General features: G+C 43.4%; 1 protein-coding gene across 1 annotated transcript; it reads right to left on the reverse strand.

Annotated features, from left to right (window-relative positions):
- Positions 1-750: 750 nt before the first annotated feature.
- On the reverse strand, positions 751-25,260 carry ibtk (inhibitor of Bruton agammaglobulinemia tyrosine kinase). The gene is made up of 29 exons (XM_069143385.1): positions 25,100-25,260; positions 23,573-24,458; positions 23,251-23,347; positions 22,796-22,920; positions 21,285-21,395; positions 19,733-19,903; positions 19,464-19,581; positions 18,912-19,092; positions 17,282-17,405; positions 16,789-16,966; positions 16,243-16,396; positions 14,450-14,834; positions 14,054-14,310; positions 13,882-13,968; positions 13,695-13,777; positions 13,359-13,396; positions 13,146-13,242; positions 12,930-13,031; positions 12,381-12,498; positions 12,032-12,092; positions 10,962-11,089; positions 9,801-9,913; positions 9,269-9,414; positions 8,782-8,903; positions 8,471-8,569; positions 8,120-8,275; positions 6,446-6,646; positions 2,546-2,678; positions 751-2,021 (listed from the first exon to the last, which is right to left on the reverse strand). The coding sequence occupies exons 2-29, from the start codon at positions 23,894-23,896 to the stop codon at positions 1,896-1,898; spliced, it is 4,035 nt and encodes a 1,344-aa protein (XP_068999486.1). The 5' UTR covers positions 23,897-24,458; positions 25,100-25,260; the 3' UTR covers positions 751-1,895.
- Between the last annotated feature and the right edge of the window lie 1,228 nt (positions 25,261-26,488).

Raw genomic sequence — 26,488 nt, forward strand, 5'->3', positions numbered from 1 at the left:
TAAACATAGCGAATGGATAAAAGTAAAGGCTAAATGGTTAAAATGGGAAACTAAAAGTAACCGTTATTGGACGTGAGGATGATGAAGGGGTACTTGACTTCAACCGGTTGGGGAACCACCGCTCTACAACTCCCACATTAACGCACATCAACATGGAGAGAGCGCATGAGCTCCAGTTCCTTATGTCAGCTGCTTTATTGTGCTCGACAGTCTAATTTCAAAACATGTCATGCGTCAGTACACTAATGCCGAACCACTGCATTTTAATTCAGAGCACAAACAGGATGAAGTCCTTTTGAAAAAAAAACCCTCATTGGTTTCCAGGTCGCACCAGTGGGAGTCAAAAGGAAGACTTTCTCTCCAAGGCTTTGATCCATGTGTCGTCTCCGCGCTGCCTAATGGATCCTAATGAGTAATTAACATTTTGCCCATGAGCCGTCTCCCCCTGACTTCCGATGTGATGCTCTACCTGTAATTACAACCAATAAAATCCCTCTATCGCAACACTCTGCGCTCAGATCAGGGTCATCGCAGTTAATCACAGGTTGAGACTCGATAATGGTCCTTTGCTCATGCAGGCCAGATGACGTGTCAGGAGATCAGGAGATTAAATGTTATTTTTATTAAGACGCTATGAGAGCCACATTATTCAGTAAATGACTGCGATAGAAAATTTAAGTATTTAAATTATTGAGAAAATTGAACTCGTCTCATCACTCTAACCTGAAATACAGAAAGGAGACACACCAATTGCACAGATGAGATATTTTATTATTGCATGCCATTTTCTTTTCACATCCTGAAGTGATACACACGCGCACAAATATTGTATGAAGATGAGAATAGATGGTCCAGATCTGAAGTGCCTACCAAGCTTACACTGGCTCCGGGAAGAGAGCTGATGGAACTGATGAAGAAATAAACTAAAGACTTGTAGCTGCTTTAAACTGTCTATATTGTATATGTCATTCTTTTATAAAGGCACACCATCAACTCTAAAACACACTAGTGATAACCAGTTCCACACAATCACACCTACTGAGTATAATCTTGCTTTAGCATTCACTGTAGCTGCATTAAATCATGTATCTTAACGATGACAAATGTGCGTTGCGTTTGAGTTCAAACTACATATTTACTGGAGTCCAGCAATGTTACCACGTCACTGCAAATCAGCCGAGTCAAACAGTCACAATGGAGATGTTACAAAGGGAAACGTACCGCCTTCGTAAACAGCTCACTTTAGTTGTTAAGTGCAGCTGATGCTCTGTCACAGTTGATCATTGGCCATCTTACTTTCTTCATCACATTAAGAGCTTCCACTGATTTAACACGCGCGCACACACACACACACACACACACACACACACACACACACACACACACACACACACACACACACTCGTAGTGATGGAGTTTGGACCCAACATCTTAGTATATTTTCACATCTTTGGCAACTTCAACTTCTGACAATATATATTTTGGGAAAGTTGTTTACTTTTGATATAATTGTTTTGCCGAGTAAAGACAGTATAAATCCAGCAAAAGATAGAAAGAGAGAAATATGCTGTGCTAATCCCAGGCGGTCCAAAACTTCTCTTCAGGACAACATTCATTTATGGAAAACATTTATTCTCTTTCTTACGTAACAAAATGCAGAGCAGCAATAAAACTAAAGTAACACTGCAGAAGGAAGCATAGCTTAGCTCCAGACTCATCTTAAACCGGGCTGGATGAGTCTGAGGTACACTTCAACACGCACTGATGGATCTGATGGGGATGTGGGGGGTGGGAGGGGGGGGGGGGCTGCAGCAGGGACGCTGCCAACACTGCGGAGTGACAATTGGACGAGATGTTCTCACGTTGATGGTACTTAGCGGTTGCGCTGTGAAACATCAGTGTTTGTTCCAGGTCGGAGCTGCTATGGGGCCTCTGGACGACCTCTCCACCACTATCAGCTCATCTGGGTTGTCACGCGCCTTATAGTGGAACAGAAGGTCCTGGATGGCCCGCTCTTCAATCTATGAGGACAGAAAAATGAGGAGAAAAAGAGATGGATCTGGGGATACTGTGGGTATTTATGAAACCACACTTTATTTGAGGGTAAAAAGGAAAACGCTGACACTGAAAGCTTAATGGTAATAAGAGTGTTTTACATAATGGCAACCAGAAAACCACAGAGGGGGGAAAAAAAAAAAAAGTGTTTTTTGAAGGCACTGACAAAAGTCTGGCAACAGCCGGAGAGGAGCAGAGAGGGCTGTCACACGACAACCAGGAGGCAGCTCATTTCTAACCAGCACTGTACAATCTGATATTCATTAGATCAACGTCGGCCAGAGAGAAAAAGACAGAGAGCAGACATATCGCCCTGAAGGGCCACCGCTGTTTCTACCAGGATGATGCTCATGGAAGCTGTACATAGTAGGTGTGTGTGTGTGTGTGTGTGTGTGTGTGTGTGTGTGTGTGTGTGTGTGTGTGTGTGTGTGTGTGTGTGTGTGTGTGCGCGAGAGAGTGAGAGCGTAGACACACAGATAAGACACGTTACCTGGATGAGCGCCAGCGGCTTCTCTCGACTGCGGATCAGTGCAGCTTCCTGCTGCTTCTCCTCCTCCACGATGGAAGCAAAGGTCACCAGGGAGGAGAGGAGGGGGCTGCCCACTGCACCCAGCACCCACGGCCTGAGGGGACACACACACACACACACACACAGAGAGAGAGAGAGAGAGAGAGGATGGGTATCAGTGACTGCGCTGTGATAGTGAAAACAACAAGTGTCTTCATAGGTGGTTACAGGTTGAGTCAACTCCTCCTGACGGCCGCCTGTCCACCTGCTCTAACAAACCTCTGGTACGACTGCGTAACTGGACTCAATTTAAAAAGCATCTCTGTTACAGAGTCTGGGTTTCCTCACAATCGCAGAGCTGTGACCGCTCTTATTAAAACTTATTTTTAACTTTTTTTTTTTTTTTTTTTTTACTGCCGCTGCATTTGATACAGTGGATCACAACATATTGTTGGATGAAACTAGGTAGGACACACTGGATTAAACTGGTTTAAATCATGTTCACACAACAGGAAGCTTACTGTCTCCGTTGGAGTAGTAAACAATGCAATAACACGTTCCACAGGGTTCAATACTTGTTCTTGTTCTCTTTCATCGCTTCACACAACTACTACCAAGTTATACAATCTACTACAACTACATTGCTCCTATTCATGCAGATATGTGGCTTTACAGATCATTTTTTCTGATGACTTCTATATTGGCCCAAAAACCCATTCAGTCTATTATTCAGATAGTAACTGAACTTTTGGTTGTCTGCAACAGGACTGCTCATCTTGTCTCACTGTCAATCAAAACAATGAATTGGAGAATAGTTACTGTGACGGAGTTCAACCTCAGCCCTCAGATAACAAAAACAAATGGCGTAGTCGTAGGCAGTGATGGTGCAATTTATTGTGCGTCTCCCAGAAGTGCAGATTTGTGGCAGATATATATTTACAGGTAGAAAACTTTTGCAAACAACAACAATGTTTGCAAAACAACAACAAAAACCTAACAAATTCTAGACCAAAAAGTCAACAGCTTCTCAATCCAAATGGCTGTTACCTTCTCTGTAACTCTGCCCACACACCTCTCCATCCTAAAGAGGCCCCTTTAAATATAATAAGCTCCTCCCATCAGGCTAATTGATTACAACCAAACATACAATGAAGCCCATCTCTAAACTCAGAGGTTATAGTTTGTCTGCTTACTGCAGAACTCAAAACAGGAAAACAAAATACATTTTTCCTTCATGCAGCCCAACAACTACCTCACAGGTAAACCTGTCTGTTATGATTAAAACTACACATTTAATAACGGGGATCGTCGCATACTAATGACATCTTATAATTGCGCATCACTACAGACGTATTAAACACCTGGTTCACCTCTGCTTCAGTCTGAGAGGAGAGTTCACCTGCAGTAAGTTGGCCAGCGGTGTTATACTTAGTTATGATAAATGTGTCAAGTGTGCACCCGTGATCATTTCCTGGCAGCAGCCAAATAACGGTGAAGGTTCCCGACGTAGTAATCGGCATGGAGTGTGAATGAACCGTGTGTGTGTGTCTGAGTGTGTGTGTGTGTGTGTGTGTGTGTGTGTGTGTGTGTGTGTGTGTGTGTGTGTGTGTCTGAGTGCGCCTCATTAAATCTGTAACCAAATCTGCCTTTTGTCATCTTAAACTGGCAATAAAACATTTTCCAACCATTTGGAGAAATCAGAATAATACACACTGACACCATCTTTGAAGTTGATAAAGCCAAGTTGCTAGCGGACAGGTACCCATTAACAACCTAAAATGGGCCCCACATTTAACTGTGTTTGAAAGCAGGCTTAAACTCCTCTGTTATTTTCTGCTGCCTTCTTGTTCATTTCTTTTTAACATCTTTATTTTCATTATTATATCCGGGGCTCTGAATGTACACACATGTTCACATTTTTATGAATGCCATCTCTTTAAAGTTAGTTTCTGTAAAGCAGCTGGGGGAAGCCTTGAATATGAATTGCTCTGCATAAATACATTTACCTCTAGAAATATTTCTCCAGACTGCAGAATACACGACTTCCTCTCCAATTATTTACACTCTTTGATTCTTGTGTTGCTTTTTTCTCATTCCACGAGGATCCTGAGAATTTATTCTGCCTGACATGTAAAGTATGACATGTCTTATAGATGACATGCCGTCCCTGCAGCCTGATTTGTGTGCGCTTTAAGTGATTTCTTATTCTGTGCTTATTTTATATCATAGTTTGTTATAATTGAGGCCAAAAATTTTTTCCAAATCACTCATTATGATGTCTGTTGAAGTCATATGGAAAGTGGGGCGTGTGTGTGTGTGTGTGTGTGTGTGTGTGTGTGTGTGTGTGTGTGTGTGTGTGTGTGTGTGTGTGTGTGTGTGTGTGTTCATCTGGCCAAGAGACACCTCTGGAAATATTTGGAGGAGACCATAGCAGAGAGAAAATGTCTGACATTCAATCAAAGATTATAAAGGCATCTCTATTAAAGTGTACTTGGTATGTGGAAAGTGTCCCTGAAGGCGGCCATGAGAATGTACGAAGCGGCTTCTGCTGCTGCTTCCTGAGCCTTGAACTCGTCCGTCTCTGCTCCAAATACCCCCAAAAAAAGGGGGCGGGTGGGGAGACCTGAAACCTGCTTCCTGTTCTGTGATCCGTTGTGACATGAGGGCTGCCCTTATCAATTCTGATTAACATCACCGACTTCACTAGACTGACTCACACAGCTGTTTAATATCTAGAAGTCTGCTCTTGACATTGCAACATGAAGCGACGGCAAACATACAGCGGAGGAAGTATGAAATCAGATAAAAGAGATGCACTTACACACTTCACTTCACAAGACCTGAATGAATAACAACCTGCAGGGACGGTCTAATATTGCTTCCAGTCTTACGCACACACACACACACACACGTACGCACACACACGTAATAGGCATTATCTAAACAGTATTGCAGCTTTGAACAGCGTCTGTGCTTGCTGTGTTTATGGAGCTGTCAGGTTGTAAAGGTCAGAGTGACTCGGTGTGTGCAGGTCAGCTCAGCTGTACTGGGTCATTAAGAGCTGTTCACCTCAGACCGGAGCATCACGCCTCTCTCAAGCTGTCTCACTGGACGAAATCCTGTTAGTCGTCTCTTCAGAGTTACAACTTGTATTCTTCAGTCTGAGATAAACACTTATTGTTACTTCCCCTTTTATTCCTTAACGTCAAACCGGTGCATGTTTGTGCCACATTAACACAATATTCTTGTTTTCCTGTATTTAATGACTTCAAAGACAGACGGGTATCTGGAGGGTTTCTATGGAGCTAAAACCTAACAGCAGCTTGATGATGACACCTCAACAGCGCCTCCAAGTGGAAAACAGCAGTACAAGAACAGAGGAAGTCAACGGTGTGGCAGAAGATCTGATGTGTGTTTCTGCTTCAGTGTGTGTTATGTACCAGGGGGTTGAAGACTGGGCCAATCTATAGATCTGAGTCACAACAAAAAGAAAGAGGAGCACTGCACACTGTCTCTTACTCTAGTTCCTTGTGTGACAAACCAAATGAGCTGCAAATGAAACGCACTGTAATTTGTAACTGGCAGTTATGTTGACTAACAGGAAAAGCAAAGAAATGTTTGTGGGGGTGTGCAGCTTATAATTTTTTTACAAAGTTCTTTATGCAAGTTGACTACATGTATGCACTGAAGTACAGAGTACATACATGTACTGTTCACTGTTGGGGTGCTTCACTGTTAAGTTACACCTTTTTCGTTTCATCTAAAATTATTACAAAAATCGATTTCTGCTGTTTGTGACTCGATTCAAAATCACAGAAAGTAACATCTCTTGTCACCCGGTCCTTTTCTCCCGTCACTATAATGTGGAAGTGTTTTACTCACCCAGTGGGTCTCTCTGGCTCGCTGCTCTCAGCACATTTGAACGTGACCCTCCTGGCAGCTGGCGTGGCGGTGACGGGGGATCCCAGGTTATTCTGCCCCCTCGGGGTTCTTGTTTGTCCCACCGTGATCAACTGGTTCTCCTCCTCCTCCAGCAGAGCCCGAAATGAACATGAGGAGGGCGGAGACTGGACGGCTGTCGCCCTGCAGGTGGAAGCAAATGACAGGCGGAGAAAGAAGGTGCATTAATTACAGTAAGAGTACTGTTACGCCTGCTCCTACGAAGATGGAGTGACCTGCTGGGCTTCATCTTACAACAGGCACAAAGCAGCGCAGAGGGCAACACAGGTGTTTTTGCTCGTTTCAGACTGATGCAGCAGTCTTTTCCCTTCCAGCACCCACATTGATAGTAAATGTACTTGCACCCATGTGAGCAGCCGTGGGCATGTTGGTTTTCACACGCTCACGCTGTCCAAACTAACATCACACCCAATAAGAGAAAGCCTAAAAGATCAAATACTTTACTGCGATCAAGGCAGAGTATATAATAGGTCAGGTCAATAACACTCAATATCGCATTTTTGACACAATGTTACAAGCAGCTGAAGCTGTGTTTGTTGGAGTCTCTTCAGTCTCACAGCAGTATATGAAATCGTGACATTACTATGCGTATAGATGTGTAGCCATAACTATATATAGTGTGACCTCTCTAATCATCAAAGTAACTAACAAAATGGTGCAGTACAGAAACCCTAAAAGAGTAATCTGCTCCTACAAAAATACAATAGATTAAAAATACAAGTATCCTAATGTGAAGGACTCAGTCGCTCCTGGAGATCCGTTTCCGCTGCAGAGAAGCATTCCTTCCTAGAACTTGGCAAATCCACCGTTACGATAGCAATACGCCAACGTGCACCTGACTCTTAAAAGGCAATGAGAGATGATACTCTGAGTAATTAAGACTAAGTATCAGCTCTTTGAACCATGCGTCTTACTTTACACTCAGATTATCCAGTTAAACAAGTAGAATAGAGCCCGTTGTGATTAGGAGTAAAAAGAAAAAGTATCTTCCCCCCCCCGATGTGTTCACCAGATCTCATTTTTAAATCTACAGTTTAAAGCAGGTGAGTGGGAGGAGTGGATTTAGTACCAAGAGAAACAATCACTGAATGTTTCATTTTGTTGCCAGAACGGACTTTTCCTTCCCTGTAGAACAGATCATCTGCGACACTCTTATTAAGAGGAGGTGGGGAAAGTAAGACCCAAAACACAAGTGAAACTTTTCCACTAATATCATGGAGTTCTGTTTGTATGTATATATCTGAAAACGTGTGCCAGATGCCACAAAAAACACAAACACTGTTGACATAAAGGATACAAGTGAAATGACTCCCCCCCCCCCCCAACTAAAAATAGAGCAATATTTTTCCTGTATGAAACCAATTTCTGACAAAGGAGCTTCCTGTTTCTAATTCTGGCCATTACAGATCTCATTCAGGCTGAAAGAAAACTGATAGATTCACAAAGCACACTGCACAAAAACACACAAATCTCTTCTGTCTGTCAATCTAATATCTCCTGGTGTCCCAGTGAGCGGCTGTAAGCCCATCAAAGGAACCAGAAAGCTATTTAAGAGAGTTGTTAGCAGAAGTGGTCTTCATATCTGGGCTCACTCACCAGGCCTTCCCACTGCTTTTGGATGGGGTGGCTGTGGGGGTGGGTTTGGATGCCGTGGACTCCACACTGGCCTCCTTGTTGGCCATGGCCAGCATCTTCCTCTGCTTCTGGGACAGTTTGGTGGAAACGGGGGAGGGCTTGGTGCTGCTGCCGACACTGAGGGCAGATATGGAAATAACAGTAATCTTTATTAACGCGCACAGATGGCGTAATAGGACACAATTTACACTTAAAACATAAAAAATGCATTACAGTTGAAGGGTACGCATTGAACACGGGCTCCCACCGACTACAATAAGTGGCCACCATAGAATCCTTTGCTCCTTTGCTAGAAATCATTCCTCCACCCACCTCCCAGGGCTTTTAGGCGTTGCTCCGAGAGTCTGCAGAGAGTTGGCTTCCATGTCCATGATGGTTCTCAGATCCCAGACTGGAGGAGCACGAGCGGGACTGCACATTGTAAAAACACCGTCACACTAGGTCGGCTACGCAGCTCCATTTTCAGGAGTTATTATTTATTAACTAGGGATGAAAAAAAAAAAATGTCCTCCTTTGCATAAACCATCTCCTCAAAGTAAAATAGGAGGATGTCAAGTTTAAGTGAAGCTAGTAAAGACATGAAAAGATGTTTAAAAGCGGTTTCGGACTGTGAGGTCCCTCACCAGGGCAGGACCTTGGGGATGGTTTGTGGAGCGGAGTTGGGGGGAGTTGGGAGGTCGTTCTTCAGGGATGTCGGAGTGCTGGGTGGAGTCTTCAGCCTCTGACTAAAAGCCTTCTCATCCCGCTGATGAAAACAAACACTCAGTGATTTCCCCAATATTACTTTCAGTGCTCTGTTGCCCTTCTCTGGCTCGGCGATATTCTGTTGTGTTAAATCTGAATTATTATAACAAACAGACATTGTTGAATATCTGTCTGAAAGTTAACAAAGACACATTTAGCATATGCACTATTTAGCAGATGTCCTGTTTAACTCTCATCTAACATAAATAATTACTCAAAGTGTAATTATACATTAGTTTGTGTAATGGTTGTCTGCTCAACTATTAGCGAGCAGCATTAAGTCATTAACAGAGGAGTCCCTGGAGTTGTTGGATATTATTTCACCCTGCTAACAGTAAGCGTACGCTGCATCAATATAAAACTGACCTCGGCTCTGTCGTGGAAGACGGGTGACTGCATGTCTCTGGGACTGCCCACCCCCATGCAGCTGCCCTCTGAGTCCGATGTTAGGAGCTCCTGCAGGGACTCGGTGGAGTTAGCCTTCCCCGACTTCACCAGGCACGGCGACACCACTGAGCAGAAGGAGTGTGTGTCAGTGGAAGTATGACGGCTTATTAACAACAGCCAGGTTCTTTAAATAAGTTGCAGACAGGTGTGAAAAAGGCTGTTTGTCATGTGAATATAACATGAATGATGGTATGAAGTGAAAAACGTGTGTGTGTGTGTGTGTGTGTATATGTGCATGTGGGATGTGCGTGTGTGTGTGTGTGTGTGTGTGTGTGTGTGTGTGTGTATGTGCGTGCTGTGCGTGTGGGCTGTGCGTGTGTGTGTGTGTGTGTGTGTGTATATGTGCATGTGGGCTGTGCGTGTGGGGTGTGCGTGTGTGTGTGTGTGTGTGTGTGTGTGTGTGTGTGTATATGTGCGTGTGGGCTGTGTGTGTGTGTGTGTGTGTGTGTACCTGCAGCAGGAGGGCTTTGGATGATATCAGAGAGTGTGTATCCCCCTGAGCTGTCAGAGCGTCTCCTTGGTTTCTTTTTAGCCTTCATCTTGGCCTTCTTTAACAGGATTTCTCTGAGGACACACAACGTTGTACAGTTATCAGCAGCTTTATATTTGGGACATGTTTCAGAGGTTTAAAGAGGTCTGCAAAGACTTACAGATACTTCCTATTTTTTAGCTACAAACTTTAGTAGTTACAAAACCATGTTTAAAAAACACTGAATCAAAAAACTAGAGCTGCAAGATTCAGAATAAAATGAGAATCACTGTGTGTGTGCGTGGTGTGTGTGTGTGTGTGTGTGGGGTGTGTGCGTGGTGTGTGTGCGTGGTGTGTGGGGTGTGTGCGTGCGTGGTGTGCGGTGTGCGTGCGTGGTGTGTGTGCGTGGTGTGTGTGTGTGTGTGCGTGGTGTGTGTGCGTGGCGTGTGGGGTGTGTGCGTGGTGTGTGGGGTGTGTGCGTGCGTGGTGTGTGTGTGTGTGTGCGTGGTGTGTGTGCGTGGCGTGTGGGGTGTGTGCGTGGTGTGTGTGCGTGGTGTGTGGGGTGTGTGCGTGGTGTGTGTGCGTGGTGTGTGGTGTGTGTGCGTGGCGTGTGGGGTGTGTGCGTGGTGTGTGGGGTGTGTGCGTGGTGTGTGTGCGTGGTGTGTGTGTGTGTGTGCGTGGTGTGTGTGCGTGGCGTGTGGGGTGTGTGCGTGGTGTGTGTGCGTGGTGTGCGGTGTGCGTGCGTGGTGTGCGCGTGTGTGATTTTCCTTTTACATAAATGATTTTTTTCACTCATCAACCTGACACAGAAGGAAACAAGACAAAAACCCTGATGGTGCCTGATGTAGGAACGACACCATCTTTGGACAACAGCAGAGAACACTCTTGTTCTGGGCCTGTAATGCAGCAGCTTCATGAATGAATTGACACTGAACATGAAAACAATCAACTTCAGTCTCTCGTCTTCTCTGACGAAGCATAAACTTCGAAGACGCATGTTTTTGAGCGTTTTCGTTCCACCGGATGCATTTTCCTTCCTGCCGGTTTCTGCTGCTCTGCGTCTTTCATTAAAAAGAAAAACAAGGAGCCCTTGTTTTGACGCAGTAATGAAAATGCAGCAGAATCTAATTCTTGCTTGCGTACCTGCAGGAGTGATCCAGTTCTGCTTCTGGTTTGGGGCTGAATTCGGAGTCCCAGTCTTCATCCTCATACACACTGAGGTCTGGTGCACCCGGCCACGGAGTGATGACACGCTTTTGCATTGCAGGGATCTGAAAACCAATTAAAAAAAACACTGTAACAGTCAATCTGTGAGTCTTGCTGTTAACTCAGTGATGCAGCACACTGTGTCTCATCAGGATTTGGACTCTGATTTACACTGAAATACAAGAACCACAAGAGAAGAAACTGCCATTCAGTTAAATCAGCTCAGACATTCAGACCCTTCATACTATCTGCCATCATACATTTGACTTCTCATTTTTGGAACATTAAATATCACAAGTACTGCTGCCTTACGAAGTTACACCACATTTAAACACATCAATCATCGAGCTCCAGGAGTTTTGATGTATTTTTATGGTGCACTTACACCTCAGTGATAGTAATGCCGTGTGACACCAATGAATTCCTCCTCCATGATTGTTCTAATGTTGAACCAGTTACAGGTTTTGATGTGAAGACTCGACTGAATTCCTGTGAGGATGTCGTTTGTGTTGCTTTTGTCCTCCACTGCAATATCCAGTGACGTGTTTTTGTTATTTAGTCTGAATCTCTCGGATGTAAATAAGCACAGTAAACAAAAACAAAAAAAAAAAAACACTTCAATTCAACAGCACCACAAACTACAAGTGAATGTATTTCTCTGTACATTTCCCAAAAGCCCTGAAGTGTGTGAGAAGTACCCGAGTTTTCCCCAAGAGGCGCTACTTTTACTCCAGAGTGTCTGGTGGCTGCAATCTAACAAGGAAAACAGACTCCTCTTCCTCTGATAGGATGATTCCTCACTGTGATGAAAGCAATGCGGTGAGTCTGGCGAGTCCTTATCAAACCCTCACTGATGTCTTCGATACATTAAGGCTCTCGTATGTTGAAGAAGCTGTTTAACAGCATTCGCATGTTATTTGGTTGAAAAGAGACAAATGATGAGCAAACAGTGAAATCATGGGAAGTCTGACGCAGCCTGGGATGTTTGTGAGAGGGAGGTGACTCACCATCCTCCTGTAGGCGGCAGAAAGCTCCACGAGCACTTCGTCACTAAGAATATCCAAAGCTCTGAGGCAGCGCAGCAAGAACAAAAGGAGCAGAGGGACAAACGCGTATCCATGAGAAAACATATTTTTACTTCTCTCCTGTGGTGCGACTAGGAGTCCTCTGTAGAGACCTAAATCTCCACGCACATGTTTGCAGACTACGTGCAGCATTTACTTTTCATCACAGTCGTTATGTACTAGAATAGCTCTAATTAAGACTTGTGATGCAGTGACTGAAAACAATAAAGGAAATTGTGAAATGCTACGAATCAGCTGTGATCCACGCTGGGTTATTAATTCCGATTCTCACTTTGACTCCAGCAGGGCGGCCATGTTGAGCACGATGAACTGGATGCAGGACAGTTTTAGCTGCTCTGCGTTGTACATGGTCGCAAACTCCAGCAGCTCAGCGCCGTTCTTCAGAGTCACTGAGGAGAGAAAGGCAAGCAGTTTAATTAACAAGCCAGAAATCTGTTCAATTATGTAATTGTGTCTTTCAAAGCCTCTACTCAGGAAATGATTCTGTATTCACTTCATATGAGGAAGACATTGGAAGCTCGGCTTGAATAAACAAGGCTAATCGAAATGTAAAAGGTTTGGATTTACCCACATGAATATGAATTTAAGACTTTTGAAGGAACATGACAGCCCAACGGAAAACACGGAGTAACAGAAGTGTGCTGGAGAACTCTGTCAGCATCTCTACAGTTCTCACTGCTGCTTTTAACCTTCAAATCGATCTCATTTGTTGTATTTACAGGACATTAATGTAGAATTATGTCCAAATGTAGGTGTGCTGGTGAAAGATAAAGAGGAAAGTACGAGAAGTTTGGTGAGACAGGAGACAAACGGGACGTACAGTTCTCAGTGATGATGACCTCGCACATCTCCTTCAGCCGTGTGATGAGCAGCTGGTCGGCCACAACCAGCACGTTGCACACAAACTCCACATTCAGAGACTCTGTCGGGGGCAAAGGAAGAGAACAAGTGCTCTTAAAAGTAGAGTTTAACCGACAAATGATCATTACAAAAACACAGATTCAAAATGTTCTTTCAGTCAAAGTTGAGGAGCTACCTTTAATGGTGGGAGACTCATCTGTGTAAATGTACTCGAGAATGGCCTGCAGGATCTCCGAGCCGGTCGGCATCTCCAGTGCAGAACAGGATGTGGCCTGAAGGGGGCGACATAACATTACTATAGTGGTGCGAGTCCACACCAGTGACAGGTTCAAGAATACACCAGCAGAAAATGTAAAAAAAAAAATTTAAAAAAAAAGACTTGGAGTACCTCAATCCAGGGGTTTCCAAGCATACTGTTGAAGTATTCTGCAGAGAAGATAGAGACACAAGTAAATACATTTCCAAAGGCTGTCAAATGAAGTTACTCCAACATGTGAAGCTAATATTTCCTCAATATTTCCTGCAGAAGGAAAATGCTGGAAAAGGTATTAGGTTACATTATTCCACGGGTTATTCTTGGAACCAAATGGCACATATGTCAACTTGCAGATTCATATTTATACAACAACTTGCAGATAGAGTTTATTTATATGAGTGACAGAAATCATCTCTGTGCTGTACGTGTTGTTTGTTTGTTGGTGACGTGCTGGCCGATCAATCTCACCTAGTCTCGCACAGAGGACGCTTTTGTGACAAGGAAACTCTTTACCATCTTCAGATTTCAGAGTCACATCACACAGATAGGAGCTGCAAAGACACAAAAACAACAAAATATGAGAAAATGAAGATTGATTTCATAATTTGGAATCTAATCTGTTGCCAGTACTGCTAATATACACTCATATACGCACCATTTTTTCTGGTAGAATTTGGGTTTGCTGCCACTTTTCTTGTTTATAACATTAATTCTTCCGTTTTCATATTTCACTCCATCAAGTCTGCGCAGGAATAAAGAAAACAGCATCAGACCAGATGACATTGACTGTGTTGCCTCTTGGTTTTGGAGGCCACTCGGTCTCTCACCGTGCTGACAGGCTGCCCAGGCCCAGTTTTTTGGCGACACCCTGTAAGGTTTTCACCGGGTTGGCCCCTCCCTCGTTGGCTCCGGCCTTGTCACCTTTGCCTCCTCGCCCCTTTTTGCCAGGCTTGGAGCCCTTGCTCTTGGCCTTGTCGCCGTTGCCTGTGGGGGCCGGGGGAAGGGAGCGGTACACCTCGAGGGCCGAACGACCTCGCAGACCCAAGTCCTGCAGGCTGCTGATAAGCCGCTCCTGCTCTGAATCCTGGCCAAGACAGTGGAGACGGTGGAACACAATCTTCATGAAACAACCACAGCTGAGTCACAGCTCACAGTTCATCAAGGCCAATGCAAACTGATGTTTTAGACTAAAGCAACATTTCACCAGTGAATAATGATCCTACCTGGTTTTGTCCCGTTAAGACCCCTGAGACTCGTGGCCGAGCTCCGTGCACCAGCAGCTCGGTGGAGTCCGTGTAGATGAAGTGCAGAGCGTGTTCCAGCATGTCCGCTGGGACTTTTTCCAGGATGAGTAAATCGCAGCCCACGGCGTCTTCACTCTTCCTCACCTCCTTGTCGAGCTCTTCGTCGACGGCGCAGTCTTCGGACAGGAACTGCTTCCGGAAGAACTCGGACCTCATGGACAGAATGTACTTGTGAGCCGGAAAGGTGCGATCCCCGGCCTGAAGCGTCACGTCGTGGATGCTGTCCATTTCGTCCGCCTCGTCCAGAAGGCTCCGGAAGTGTTGGGAGAAGGAGGACGGAGAAATGCTGGGAACCTCATACAAGCTGAAAGGCATAATCAGGGTGGAAACATGAAACAAAAAATTGTTTGAGCCATATCTCTTTAGAACAGAAGCATAGCACAAGAAAAGGCAAGAAGCTTCCCACTGACTCCCAATGAAGCAGGGAATATTATCAACAGGGAGGAGAACTAAAAATAAAGATGAGACAACCCGCTAAGACAAAGAAAGTCATTTTAAAGTTAATTAGCCAAAAATGAAAAAGGGATATTTTTCCACCTCTAGTTGGCAGAGTTACCAGTTAATGTTTTTACCTCACTGTTGGTAATAAAAATGATGTTTTCATGGTGTTGTGAATAAAGCCACTAATGATTAAACTATCACCCTTCACACGGGTTTATTGAGCCTGCTCTGTCCATCCATATTCCTTCCTTCAGATCATACTGGTTTTGTAGATTTACTTCCTCCAGTTCAGTTATTGTTCACATTTCAGTCGCTTTAGTTCAAACACTCAGAGTCACCTGTTCACACAGGATGTGTTTAAGCTGTTTTCTTCATGTTCGTACTTCACATGTGTAACTGACCTAAAAGACTCTTTTTGTGCTTCAGGTGTACAAACTGATCTAAAATGAATGCAGTCGAACAGTTCAGCAATAACTTTATGAGGGTTCTTATGATGAGTTTGTGTAACTGCTTTATACTGTAGAGGTGTTGGGTCAACCAGGGCAACGTTTCTAAACTGGTGAAGCTGTGAGGGAAAGTGAAGTGTGTGAAATTTTGAAGCATCCAATGCGTTTTTATACCAGCTCAGGAGAAATAAAATAAAAGAAGAAATAGATCAAATAGAAGAAATGCATGAGTGACACAGCTTCTTAATTAAAAGAATTCGTGGGTAGTCACTTTTTTAAAACTTTATCCGAGTCTCAGTTTGTTTTAAGAACGAATTTAATATCCGGAGAGGACGATTATCGTTGTAGCGGCCAGAGAGGGCGGTGAGTGCAAAGGCTCATGGGACTGTTAATGTGTGCTAGGATGTCACATATCATAATTACAGACGTATACATAATGCAGAGATTTCTTTCACAGATTCCGCAACCTGCAAAGGGTGCAATTCAATGCATATTTATTAAATGAGTGCGTGTCTAATCTGTTCGTTGATAGTTATTAAACAGCCTGCTGGAGTGGAACATGGGTCAAATCTTACTTATGATACTGTAGCCTATCATAATGTGTGACATTCTGCGTTTGTTATCTGGCCTATTCACCTTAATACCTCTCTCAAATCCATTTCAACAAAATCTGAACATTATAACCCTCATGAAGGTCGGACTGTTGGATTAGACTGGTGCATTAGTTTAAGATAGCTGTACCTAATAAACTGGCAACTGGCACTGTGCAAAGTGTTAGTGCCTGATCGAACACAGTATTTTCTTGCTTCATAGAAGATCTCCCACCTCGTTTTGGGGTCGGTCTGCAGCACTCCAAAGTTGCGTCCTTTGGAGTCCATGGTGATGCTGACAGCTCGGTGGACGTAGGGAAGTTTCTCCAGGCGGATTCGTTCGTACATCGTGCCCACATCTGAATGACCACAAACCTCCACGCTGACCTCTGTGAGATAACAAGAAACCTATCAGTCAGAGTAAAGTAATAATACAGTTATCTATTTCAGTTATTGAAACCTATTTTTACAAACTTTCTTTAATGATTCCTTCATGTTATTTGATCTCCTATCGCTATTTGTTGACTTGCGCTGCTGTTTTTTTTTTTGACTGATTGATTTGATGTGAGAGTGTATTATGTTGATCCGTTTAGTGAAGCTGTTTGTAACTTTCATTTTCAAAAGATGCAACACAAACTTTATTTTATCATTAGGACATAATCACACACACCTGTTGAACTGATTAACTAAAAGGGATTAAAGCCATTTAAAACATTAGCTAACTGTTGCATAACATTTGCCAACTTAGTGACTCAGCCCACCCTGTTCCTAAAGTCCTCACCTTTCTTCTCCCCATACTTCTTATATTCTCCAGCCCACACGCCACTGAAGCCTTCCCCGTCCTGAGTCACAAACATCATGCTGTTCTTGCTGAGCGCAATGTCCGACATGAAAACCTGACGTGCATACGCCCACCGGCACTGTCTCACCGAGCTGCCGGAGGAACGCCAGCAAAACACCTAAGAGGCCGAGGGCAAAAAGGAGGAGGGAAACATTTAAGGAAAGTTACACAGACAAGTCTTAGTCAGCATTTTTATCTATAGGATACCATACAGGGAAGATGGATTTTGGATTGTATAACTGTCGAACTGTGTAGCATGGGTTAGATAACGACAGGAAAAAATAGAGTGATGGTAAAAATAACAACAGGACACATCCTCTCCATATCCAGCATTTAGAAACGGAGGCAGAGCGGAACTTCAACTAAAGTTTTATTGCTCCACGATGGATTAAGACAAACTAAAAAGCAATGCCCTTTATAACAATGCACTTACCCTCCCAGCTTCATCTAACGCCAAGATGGCCACCTTCTCCCCTCCCCCCTCGTTCAAGATCTGGGGGTCCACTCGGTGGTCCAGACTGCCACCACTGACCAGCACCTTCTTGATGTTGAGCTGCCTGGAGGAGACCAATCAAAATCAATAATCAGAAAAGAAATAATACTAGATGTCATATTAACAGCATGAAATGTATATTTAGTGGGCATGTTTACAGCTACTCGGCCACAATAACCAACTCATTTGCAGCACTTAAGTCTGAATCTATCAGCTGCCTTTCAAATGAGGTCTGACCACAAAACCTGAGTGCAACAAGCAGCTGTATGCAGATACACCACATATCAGTCACATCTATGAGCATGGAGGGAATACAAAGAGTTCATACTATCGTTCATAATCATCATCACCAGAGATCAGTGGAAATCAGAGACAGCAGTCAAAGAGCCATCACTGATTTCAAATGTCAACATGGCCAATCTATGAATCCGTATTGTCTTTTTCATTTTGTCTAACTATGTCGTGATCAGAAAACGATGAATTTGTCTGCAGTGTAACAGAAAATGTCCCAAATGACAACAACTACATCATGAATTTGTCTGCATTAAAACACAGCGTTTGACAGCATCTCCTCTCGCTCTGTAATTACGAACACACGCAACTATTGTTGCTGTATACGTGTTTGACAAGTGAAATGCACAATTAAAAGCATTCACAAGTGAATTTTACGCTTCAGAGACAGAAGTCGGTCCCGACCTTGTCAGGATTGGCAGACAGAAAACTGATGCCAAACGGGCTGCTTTAAATTATGGAGTCGAGCCACTTCTGCTGATTAACAGTGATCATTCTGACTGTTCGTTAATGTCGGCGAGGAAAATGGGAAAATAACAACATTTAAATGTCAACAGACAATCTGACAGACTTGAAATTGAAATTTACAGAGATTATATTACATCTCCAGAACAACTACCTGGACTGTGTGTGTGACATTACAAAGATGCAGTCTTTTGTTAAAGTGGCTATAATCTGATATTTCAAAATAAAAATGTATGAAATGACAATGTGAATACTTTGTGAGAACTGGTTTCTCATAGTGATGAATCTACAGACAATTATCAGATGAATCTGCAGCTTCACTACATTTCACAGAGAAAGTTTGAGCTAATTTCTTAACGGCCCGATCTGTAATTTTCTCATAGTGTCAGTTTTGGCTGCAACAAACCGTTCTTTCTGATCTGTCTGAAAACACTGTACACTGCCACTCCCAGCAACACAAGTATATTAACACAGTTAGCGGATAGCTGTGAACATATTGGAGCATTTAGCTGCCAAAGAGACATATATTTCCCTCCTGGAAACAACAGTGGAGAACAAAATCAGAGATAAAGCTGAAGAAATATTGGACTTTCATTTGCCACGTGGCCAGAAACATGACTCAGAATAAATGATAAGCTTCCACTGTGATTGCTGGATGTGGAAATAAGTAAGTGTTTGTGCACCGGTGTAACAATACACAAAAGTCCCATCTCATATCTGCATTGGATTTGGGTTCAGTGACAAATACATGTACTGTTTAGTCCCTGTAATGCAGTCTGTGTAAATGTGTTTGATCTCCGACTGTTTCACTCACTTTGAAGCCATTTTCTTGCATTGATAATCAGCCAGCAGGTAAACGTCGCCCTTCTCGGTCACTACTACCGTTGCTCCATCACTAGCTGCCGCCATTGCTATGGTAACATCCTTGTGGTGCAGGGCCGACACCTGACGGGGGGCCGTCACACACTTTTCCCCGTTCGGATCCAGCAAGTAACCTGAAGAGCAACACACAGGGCGGTAAAGAAAATATACTTTACAACATATCAACTTGCCCTAATACAGTGTGTGTTTGATACTGGTATTTTACTTAAAAATACAAATAAAAATAATCACATAGTAGCCTTTTGTGTCATCCACCTCTGACATGATGGAGGGGCTTCCCTCCTCACCAAACCTCTCTCCTACAGAAGTAAATTCAAATTTGTACCACACAACCATTGCAACATTATTATTCACGGCTGAACGCTAAATATATAAGCAACCTATTCTCCTCTATTCTGGCATGGCTGCACGGTGTTGCGAGTTTCATCTGAATCTGACTGCACCACCCTGTTGAGGTTTTGCTGCCTTCAGTGTTGAGACTGACCCAGCTGTCCTCCGTTCAGTCCCATCGTGTAGACGGCCTCTCTGGTCCACAGCACCGTGTGGAACCTCCCTGCTGCAACTCCAATCACCGTCCTGCCTTTCAGCGTCTTGGAGAACACCTACACACAAAGCATATTACAAAGACATGATGGATATTGTTTCGAAATCATGTCAAAAAGAAACCTAAATTACAATGAAGAACTCTTTACACAATGTCAGTTCAGACAGCTTGTTACATATCTCCACTCTCCCCCACCCGCTACCTCCTACCTGTTTGGGGACATGTGCTGAGGCGGGAGGAGGAGCGAGGCCCAGCTGGTGGAAAGTGTTGAGGCCAAAGGTGTAAACGTAGCCCTCCTCCGTCAGCACCACCGTGTGGTCTTTAGCTGCGGCCACCTGGGAGCAGTGATGGGACATCAGTCCCTCCACCATTCGAGGAATCTGGAATAAAAACAACAACAAAGAAAAATTAGGAAAAGAAAGTAGAAGTTTTAATAACCTTTTCCAAGCTCACTGCTCAGATTTTCAAGTCATCTCTTGACAGTAAGAGACATTAATGACTACAGAGTTTTCTCGATAATCCCTTTTGTATAATTTTGCCTTATTTACCACTTCAAAACAGAAGTCATTCTGTCACTCAAACACTGAGTGTCAGAGAGCTTTGTTCCCTTCATTTCCTGTGCTGAGCTACTGTTAACGTGCAAAACTACTGTTGATGCAAACTCAACACTTCCTTCATGTGCTTCAAAATAAAATTGTTTTAACAGCTCAATGATTTCTGTATGAGTAAATGACAACAAACACCTCCAATTTACATCAATTGGGCTGACAAAATATTAGAAACACCTTTCAGTGAACTCAGTGGAGTTCAACAACAACACAGATTACAGTCTCCAAAATGAATCAACACCTCTCCCCGTCAGACTGAGTAACAAGTGAACATTAGGATCCTCATGAGGGGAAGAATTTACTGCTCGGCTGTTGTATTTTACACTTAATGCTTCACCTGTCAATGGTTCTATTGTTATGGCTGATGATGATGAAGATGATGATATGAGACACTGTGCATCTAGCATATTAATCAAATCAGATGTGACGATATCTAAATATAGATGGTTAAAATGTAAGTGTAGTTAAAATGCCATTTCAAAGCAGGCACAAGCATCCCTCCTTTTAACAGAGGCAATGCCAGTACCTCCTCTACTGTACCTGATAAAAAGATTTTTCCCATTTCCACAGTTTATCTCAGCCAACTCTCCTGCAATGTCCAAAAATCCCTACTAGGAACACTTAAGTTTAAGGTTCCAAGAATAAGTACTCATTTCACTCATTTTTAGGCCAAAAGACGAAATGTTTCCCAATAAAAGTGTCTCCACTAAAAGTGGAGACACTTTTATTGGGAAAGAATATTTAGATCCAGAATCTGATCTCCGAAGCTCAGCAGCTCCGGGCTCTTAACCACACAGAACAACACAAGACAAACTGAAATATATTGTACAGTCTGCGGTCAGGGAGGGAAAGTCCATCTTTATCAGATGTGAACAACACGACTGTCTGTAATTAATCAAGAAATATTTAGTAAATGCTCGTTTAAAGCCATGACGTAAGCAAACAGTGTAAACTTTACACGTCTGAGTAATAAGAGATAACTGTCAGTTTACAGTCCCTAGCTAGTCCTTAGCGTTTGTCCCAGATAACGGTTCATACAAATATTTTGGTTCAATACATTGTACATTTAAAATAAATACATAAATCGGGAAATAGGGACTCTTTTGCAGCATTTTGAAATATATGTGGCATCCTGACCAAGCAGAAATCTCACCAGATAAGTCTGTTCATCTCCGTGGCCAAGTCTCCCCCCCTGTCCATGTCCACAGGTGAACACCTGTCCTTTCTGAGACAGGAACACCGAGTGGAACTTACACAGGACCACCTGCAGGGAGAGGACAGAAACAAACACAAACCTTGTTGGGAGTTTTCTCTTGTTGCTTTTAGTTTAAACAATTGTTCGATAGTATAGAAATTGTGTTTTGTGCTAATGAAGTCTTTTGTCATTATGATATTGACCTCATAGCAGAGGCCGCAATGCATCTCTTTCCATGTGCCCGGGCCAAATCCTCTTGTAGTGATAGTAAAACACTACGCCAATAAAAGGCCGGGGCACAAGTGGAAAAGCAAACATCATTACTAATACATCGCCCCCTCAAGCCTTCAATAGAGCGCACGGATGTTTCCCGAAGTATCACATTGATGTGGACATTCACACACATGCGTACACATCAGTGTAGCTCATTTAATTAAAAACATGTCATTGTGGAATTAATATTTAACCTCTGGCACCTGGTGGATTGGGTTAGCGAGACAAAGACTACGCTCGGTACCACTGGGTCATTGTGTGGTCATGAAATCAGATCCACCTGTCCCCCCCACCAGCTTTATGAAATTACTCTGCAGGTCAGAAAGAAACACACGTGAAGTTTCTTCTGTAAACACCAATAATGTGGCACCAAGCACAAATGAATTATCACAAACCACACAGGCATGTCAAGTCTTAAGAAACACATCGACTACAGCCATTATGCATTACATAATCTACTGATACTGGCACCTGGTGTGCACACACACCGCTGGGGGTGGCTGCACTGGGGCCAGAGCTATATTAATCACACTAAGAGCATCCACATGGCAAACACCTGAAACTGTAGCCTGGCTGGCACAGTCGGGCAGCATGGGTTAACAGAGCAGCTAAGCTAAATCATAAATTAAGATTATACAAGAGAGGACAGTCCACACCTGACAAACCAACAATGACCCTTATTACACGCAAATAACTTCTTTCCCTCATCTCCCAAATCAACAGTTAACCAGGAACCATGTCAATGCTTCACTACAGCATGCTGAACAATATTATATACTCTGCCTGTATGATTTACTTTAATCATTTATTACAAGTTCAATTTAAAACTCTCAAGCATATTCATTGTTTTCATAGCTGAGGATTCAGTAAGAACCAGTTTGAGTCAACTGTAAGGCAAAACCATCTTTACAAACGCTGCTGTGCTCTGAGGAGAAGGTTGTGTCATACAGGGCTCTGGGGACGGGAGTGTTTTGCAGATTTTACGGCAGCGAGGCACCTTATCTGGAGTACCCATGTGCATTGGCTTTTATTGTTCTTTGAGGTAAAGTGTGTGAGCACCGAACTGAAGCATGAAGTCATTACTGGTGTGATAGTGACATAGCGGGGTTTTGAGGGTGGGGGAAGCCCCGTGCTGGAGGAGAACACTTTCCCTCTCCCTTGAGAGACGGCACTGCAACAGTGCATCGCTAGTTTACCTGCTTGATATAAACCTCAGTCCTGGCAAACACGTCCACGAGTTCAGGGTGCTGTCGGCTCTCCTGATTGCCATGGCCGAGACTGAAGTTAGTGTTGTTTCCCCACGTGTATACTTCAGTTGGATCTGTAGTGACGAAGAAAACACGACTGTAAGCAAAGCCACAACACTGTCTCCACCTGAAGCTTCATTTAACTTCTGCTCTTTCCGGCTATGAAGAGAAGGAAGCCCCAATCGTCAGAAATTCTTTTTGCGAATTATGTGTAACACAATTCTGAATGCCTAGAAAGATATACATGATATAGCACAGAGAAAAATAAATCCAAGGCATGTACAAGTGCGAAATATGTTAATAAACAGACTGAGTCACGACGATGCTCATAACCCTTGTGATTCGTCTCAAAAACAAAACGTAAGCGTTTAAAAGTTGCATCATTGGGTGTCAGCTTTTCTTACCGGTGTTCTTGAACACAACGTGTGTTGGTCGGTCCTTCATTGTTAGTTCCAGGACAGAGAGACCCTCTTTGTCCTGGGTGGAGAGAAGTCCACCATGCTGAAACAAAACAAGTTCAAAAGTAGGTCAAACTCTGACTCTTCATTTCTGAAAATAAAGCCCTTTAATCAAAACTCATTTTATGTTTTCCAAATAATAAAACAGCACAGAATAACTTACATTGTTTTTTCCATTTTACGACACCAAAGATTAGTATTATGTTCTAAAACACATTGACAAACTTAAGAGAGTGAATTTTTTTGATTATCCACCAGCAGCTCATACCTTGACCAGCGATATGAGACAGTGGATCTGTCCATAGAAGGCGCTGCGGTGCACAGCGGTCCAGCTGGATTCTTTATCCTTCACCATCAGGTCAGCACTCTTAGTCTCCAGCAGCCACTCCAGCAGGGCCTTCTTCCCCAGCGAAGCCGCCAGGTGCAGAGCTGTGCGACCGAAGGCATCCCGACAGGTGGCTGCGTTGTGGCAGTGCGATGTCAGGAAGGCCCGGAGCTGTCTCTCAGAGCCACCCGTCAGCGCTGCTACCACCTGGTCCGCATGCTGCTGTGACCGGCATTTGGGGGTGCAGTCCGGCGGTGCCACACTCATCCTGACCTCCACCAATTCTTCACAGTGAACCTTCCTCCTTTTGCGTATTACTCTGACAGCCCACCACCAAAAATAGCAAACGAACTCAAAAAGCAATCCGATGGTTGGTAACAGACACTGTCACTTAACCAAAGGGGGAAAAAAAAAAAAAAAAAAAAAAAAGTACCAACAAAAGGTCGAGACGGTTTGGAGTGCTAGAATTGTGCTTGTGTTGAGGTTCCACTGCACCCTAGCGACCCCACAGCCTCTGCCTGACTTCTTTCAGTCCACCATTTCGACCCAAACTCGGACACAGACTAAGGTGCTAGCAGCATACGATGGCATTTAAGAATTCAATAAATACAAAACTTCAGAGGGTTTTTTTTTTTTATATATACAAAAACGTACATGTGAAAGTTTACAAAAATAGTTTTTTCATCTAGTTATTTACAAAAGGCATCAATTTCAACAACCCTCTGACCTTCTGGAACAGCAGTCCAACCATCAAACTTGAGGGGAAAGGCCTCCTTTCCCCCCAAAACTCTCCAGCCCGTTTTCAAAACTCCATAATTGTAGAGTGCACCTGAGGAAGAAGATTAGAGCTGTCAGTGATAAACAACAACAACAACAACCCACGTTTACACTTTGTTTACATGCAAACCGGTTTGCGTGCAGCACCGAGGTCCAAACACGCAAGTGCAAAGGTCACAGCGAGTTTAACCTGAACACACTCGTCGGTATCTCGGATCAGCTCTCCGACAGGTTTGCTGGGCAGCGAAGTAACCTGACGTTCACGAGGGAGGTTGCGTGATGACGACACATCGTCATGACGTAACAGGCTAAGTTAGCCACATTACTGTGTTGCTCGCCGCCCGTTGAATCCCGTGTTGCAGAACTTTAAAGTCTCGAGTCACGATGAATAAATTCCCTGAACAGAAGAAGATTCGTGGGTTTTCCTGTTTTCATCATCAAACTTGGTGCAGCGAGCGAGCTATGCACAAGCTAACGCTCGCTGCTGCCCCGGTGTTAGCTCACGCTGCCCAACAAACACACAAAGCTATTCATAATGTGCGATATGTTTTCCAACGTGAGAGCCAACGAGACACCTGCGGTGAGGCGACACGTGTTGTGCAGTGTGATTAGGAGACGTTTAGTCTGCTAATACTTTGGGACATTTAGCAGACTGACACATCACCACAACCGGAGCGTCGCATCTTTTCTTACCTTCCGCTAGATAAAGAAAAAAGAGGACATGGAGAAAGTTGCATCAACGACGTATATCCCCTGGGTCATTACTACAAACGAGAGACGGTGGCGGGGTTTTTCTCTCCGGAGATCATTCAGTCAGGGCTGGATCCCTCAAACCTTTGCAGGTCAGGCAAAACACCTCGTTAATGCGGAGACTTCTGATTGGTCGGCGCGTGAACACGCCGATCTCCTATTGGTTGGTTTTTGGGGGCGCTGGATGAGTTCAGTGAGCTGGTGCGGTTTGTATGACGTCATAGGAAATGTCTCAGATTTTATCTCGGGGTTGAGTTTATAGCCATGTTTTTATAGAATAACATTTAAAAAAAAACACTCAAAAGACTGTATTGCTGACTATCTTCTAAATGCATTAATGATAAGAGAAGACAAGTACCAAGTAGGTAGGTATTTACTTTATTAATCCCCGAGGGGAATTTTTTTTTTTTCGCTACAGCAGCATACAGAAGCAATAAGATAATAATAGAAATAATAGAATAAAATAATAGAATAGAATAGAATAATAGAATAGCAATAAAATAGCAGTAAATAGCAGTAAAAAATATAAATATAAAATGCACAGTATATACAGTACATTATATACTGTATCTATATATATTATATACAAACAAACCAAGAAACACAGTCAACATATATATATATATATACAGTACAGCATATATCTATATATATTATATACAAACAAACCAAGAAACACAGTCAACAGTGTTATTGTACTGTGATGGATTTTGCCAGAGGTGAGTTATTGTACAGTCTTATTGCAGTGGGCAGGAATGATCTCCTGTGTCTGTCCTTGTGACAGCGGAGCTGGAGGAATCTTTTAGAGAAAGTGCTCCACTGTCCCTGCAGCAGGTGGTGGAGAGGGTGGACAGGATTATCCAATATGGACAATAGTTTGTTCAGCGTCCTCCTCTCCACCACCTTTTCCAGGCTGTCCAGTTTGTAGCCGATGATGGAGCCGGCCTTCTTAACCAGTTTGTTAAGTCTGTTGGTGTCACCGGCTCCAATGCTGCTCCCCCTGGTACAAGCAATACTTGTGTCATTCAAGATTAAATGATGTGACAGTAACATTTTATTTTTCAAAATAGAAAAAGTGTCTGCTGCTCACTCTTTAGCAGACAGATAGTTATTGAGAGCAACAGAAAGAAACGAGAATTTGAGGTTCAAAATTATTTCTGGAAAAAATTGGACAAACAAATGGTTTTGCTCCTTGAATATGATAAATGTGCGATACAATGTCCCACCCAAAATAATATTTTTTGAGCATGCCACACTTCGTGTTAGCGTGAAAGGTGAATGTTAACAGTTTGTAGATCCAACACATGAACATCATGTCAGTTGGTTAGGAGT

Source organism: Embiotoca jacksoni, unplaced genomic scaffold (genome assembly GCF_022577435.1).
Source record: "Embiotoca jacksoni isolate LCO1_2020_lvr unplaced genomic scaffold, fEmbJac1.0.p SCAF_11, whole genome shotgun sequence".
NCBI lineage: Eukaryota > Metazoa > Chordata > Actinopteri > Embiotocidae > Embiotoca > Embiotoca jacksoni.

Bases quoted from the DNA above. Each gene is read 5' to 3' on its own strand.
- ibtk (XM_069143385.1), bottom strand. From the start codon at position 23,896: ATGAGTGTGGCACCGCCGGACTGCACCCCCAAATGCCGGTCACAGCAG. The intron at 23,348-23,572 runs GTATGAGCTGCT...GTTTTGTTTCAG, and splicing joins GTCTCATATCGCTGGTCAAG to CATGGTGGACTTCTCTCCAC. The intron at 2,022-2,545 runs GTAACGTGTCTT...CTGTCCTCATAG, and splicing joins AGCCGCTGGCGCTCATCCAG to ATTGAAGAGCGGGCCATCCA.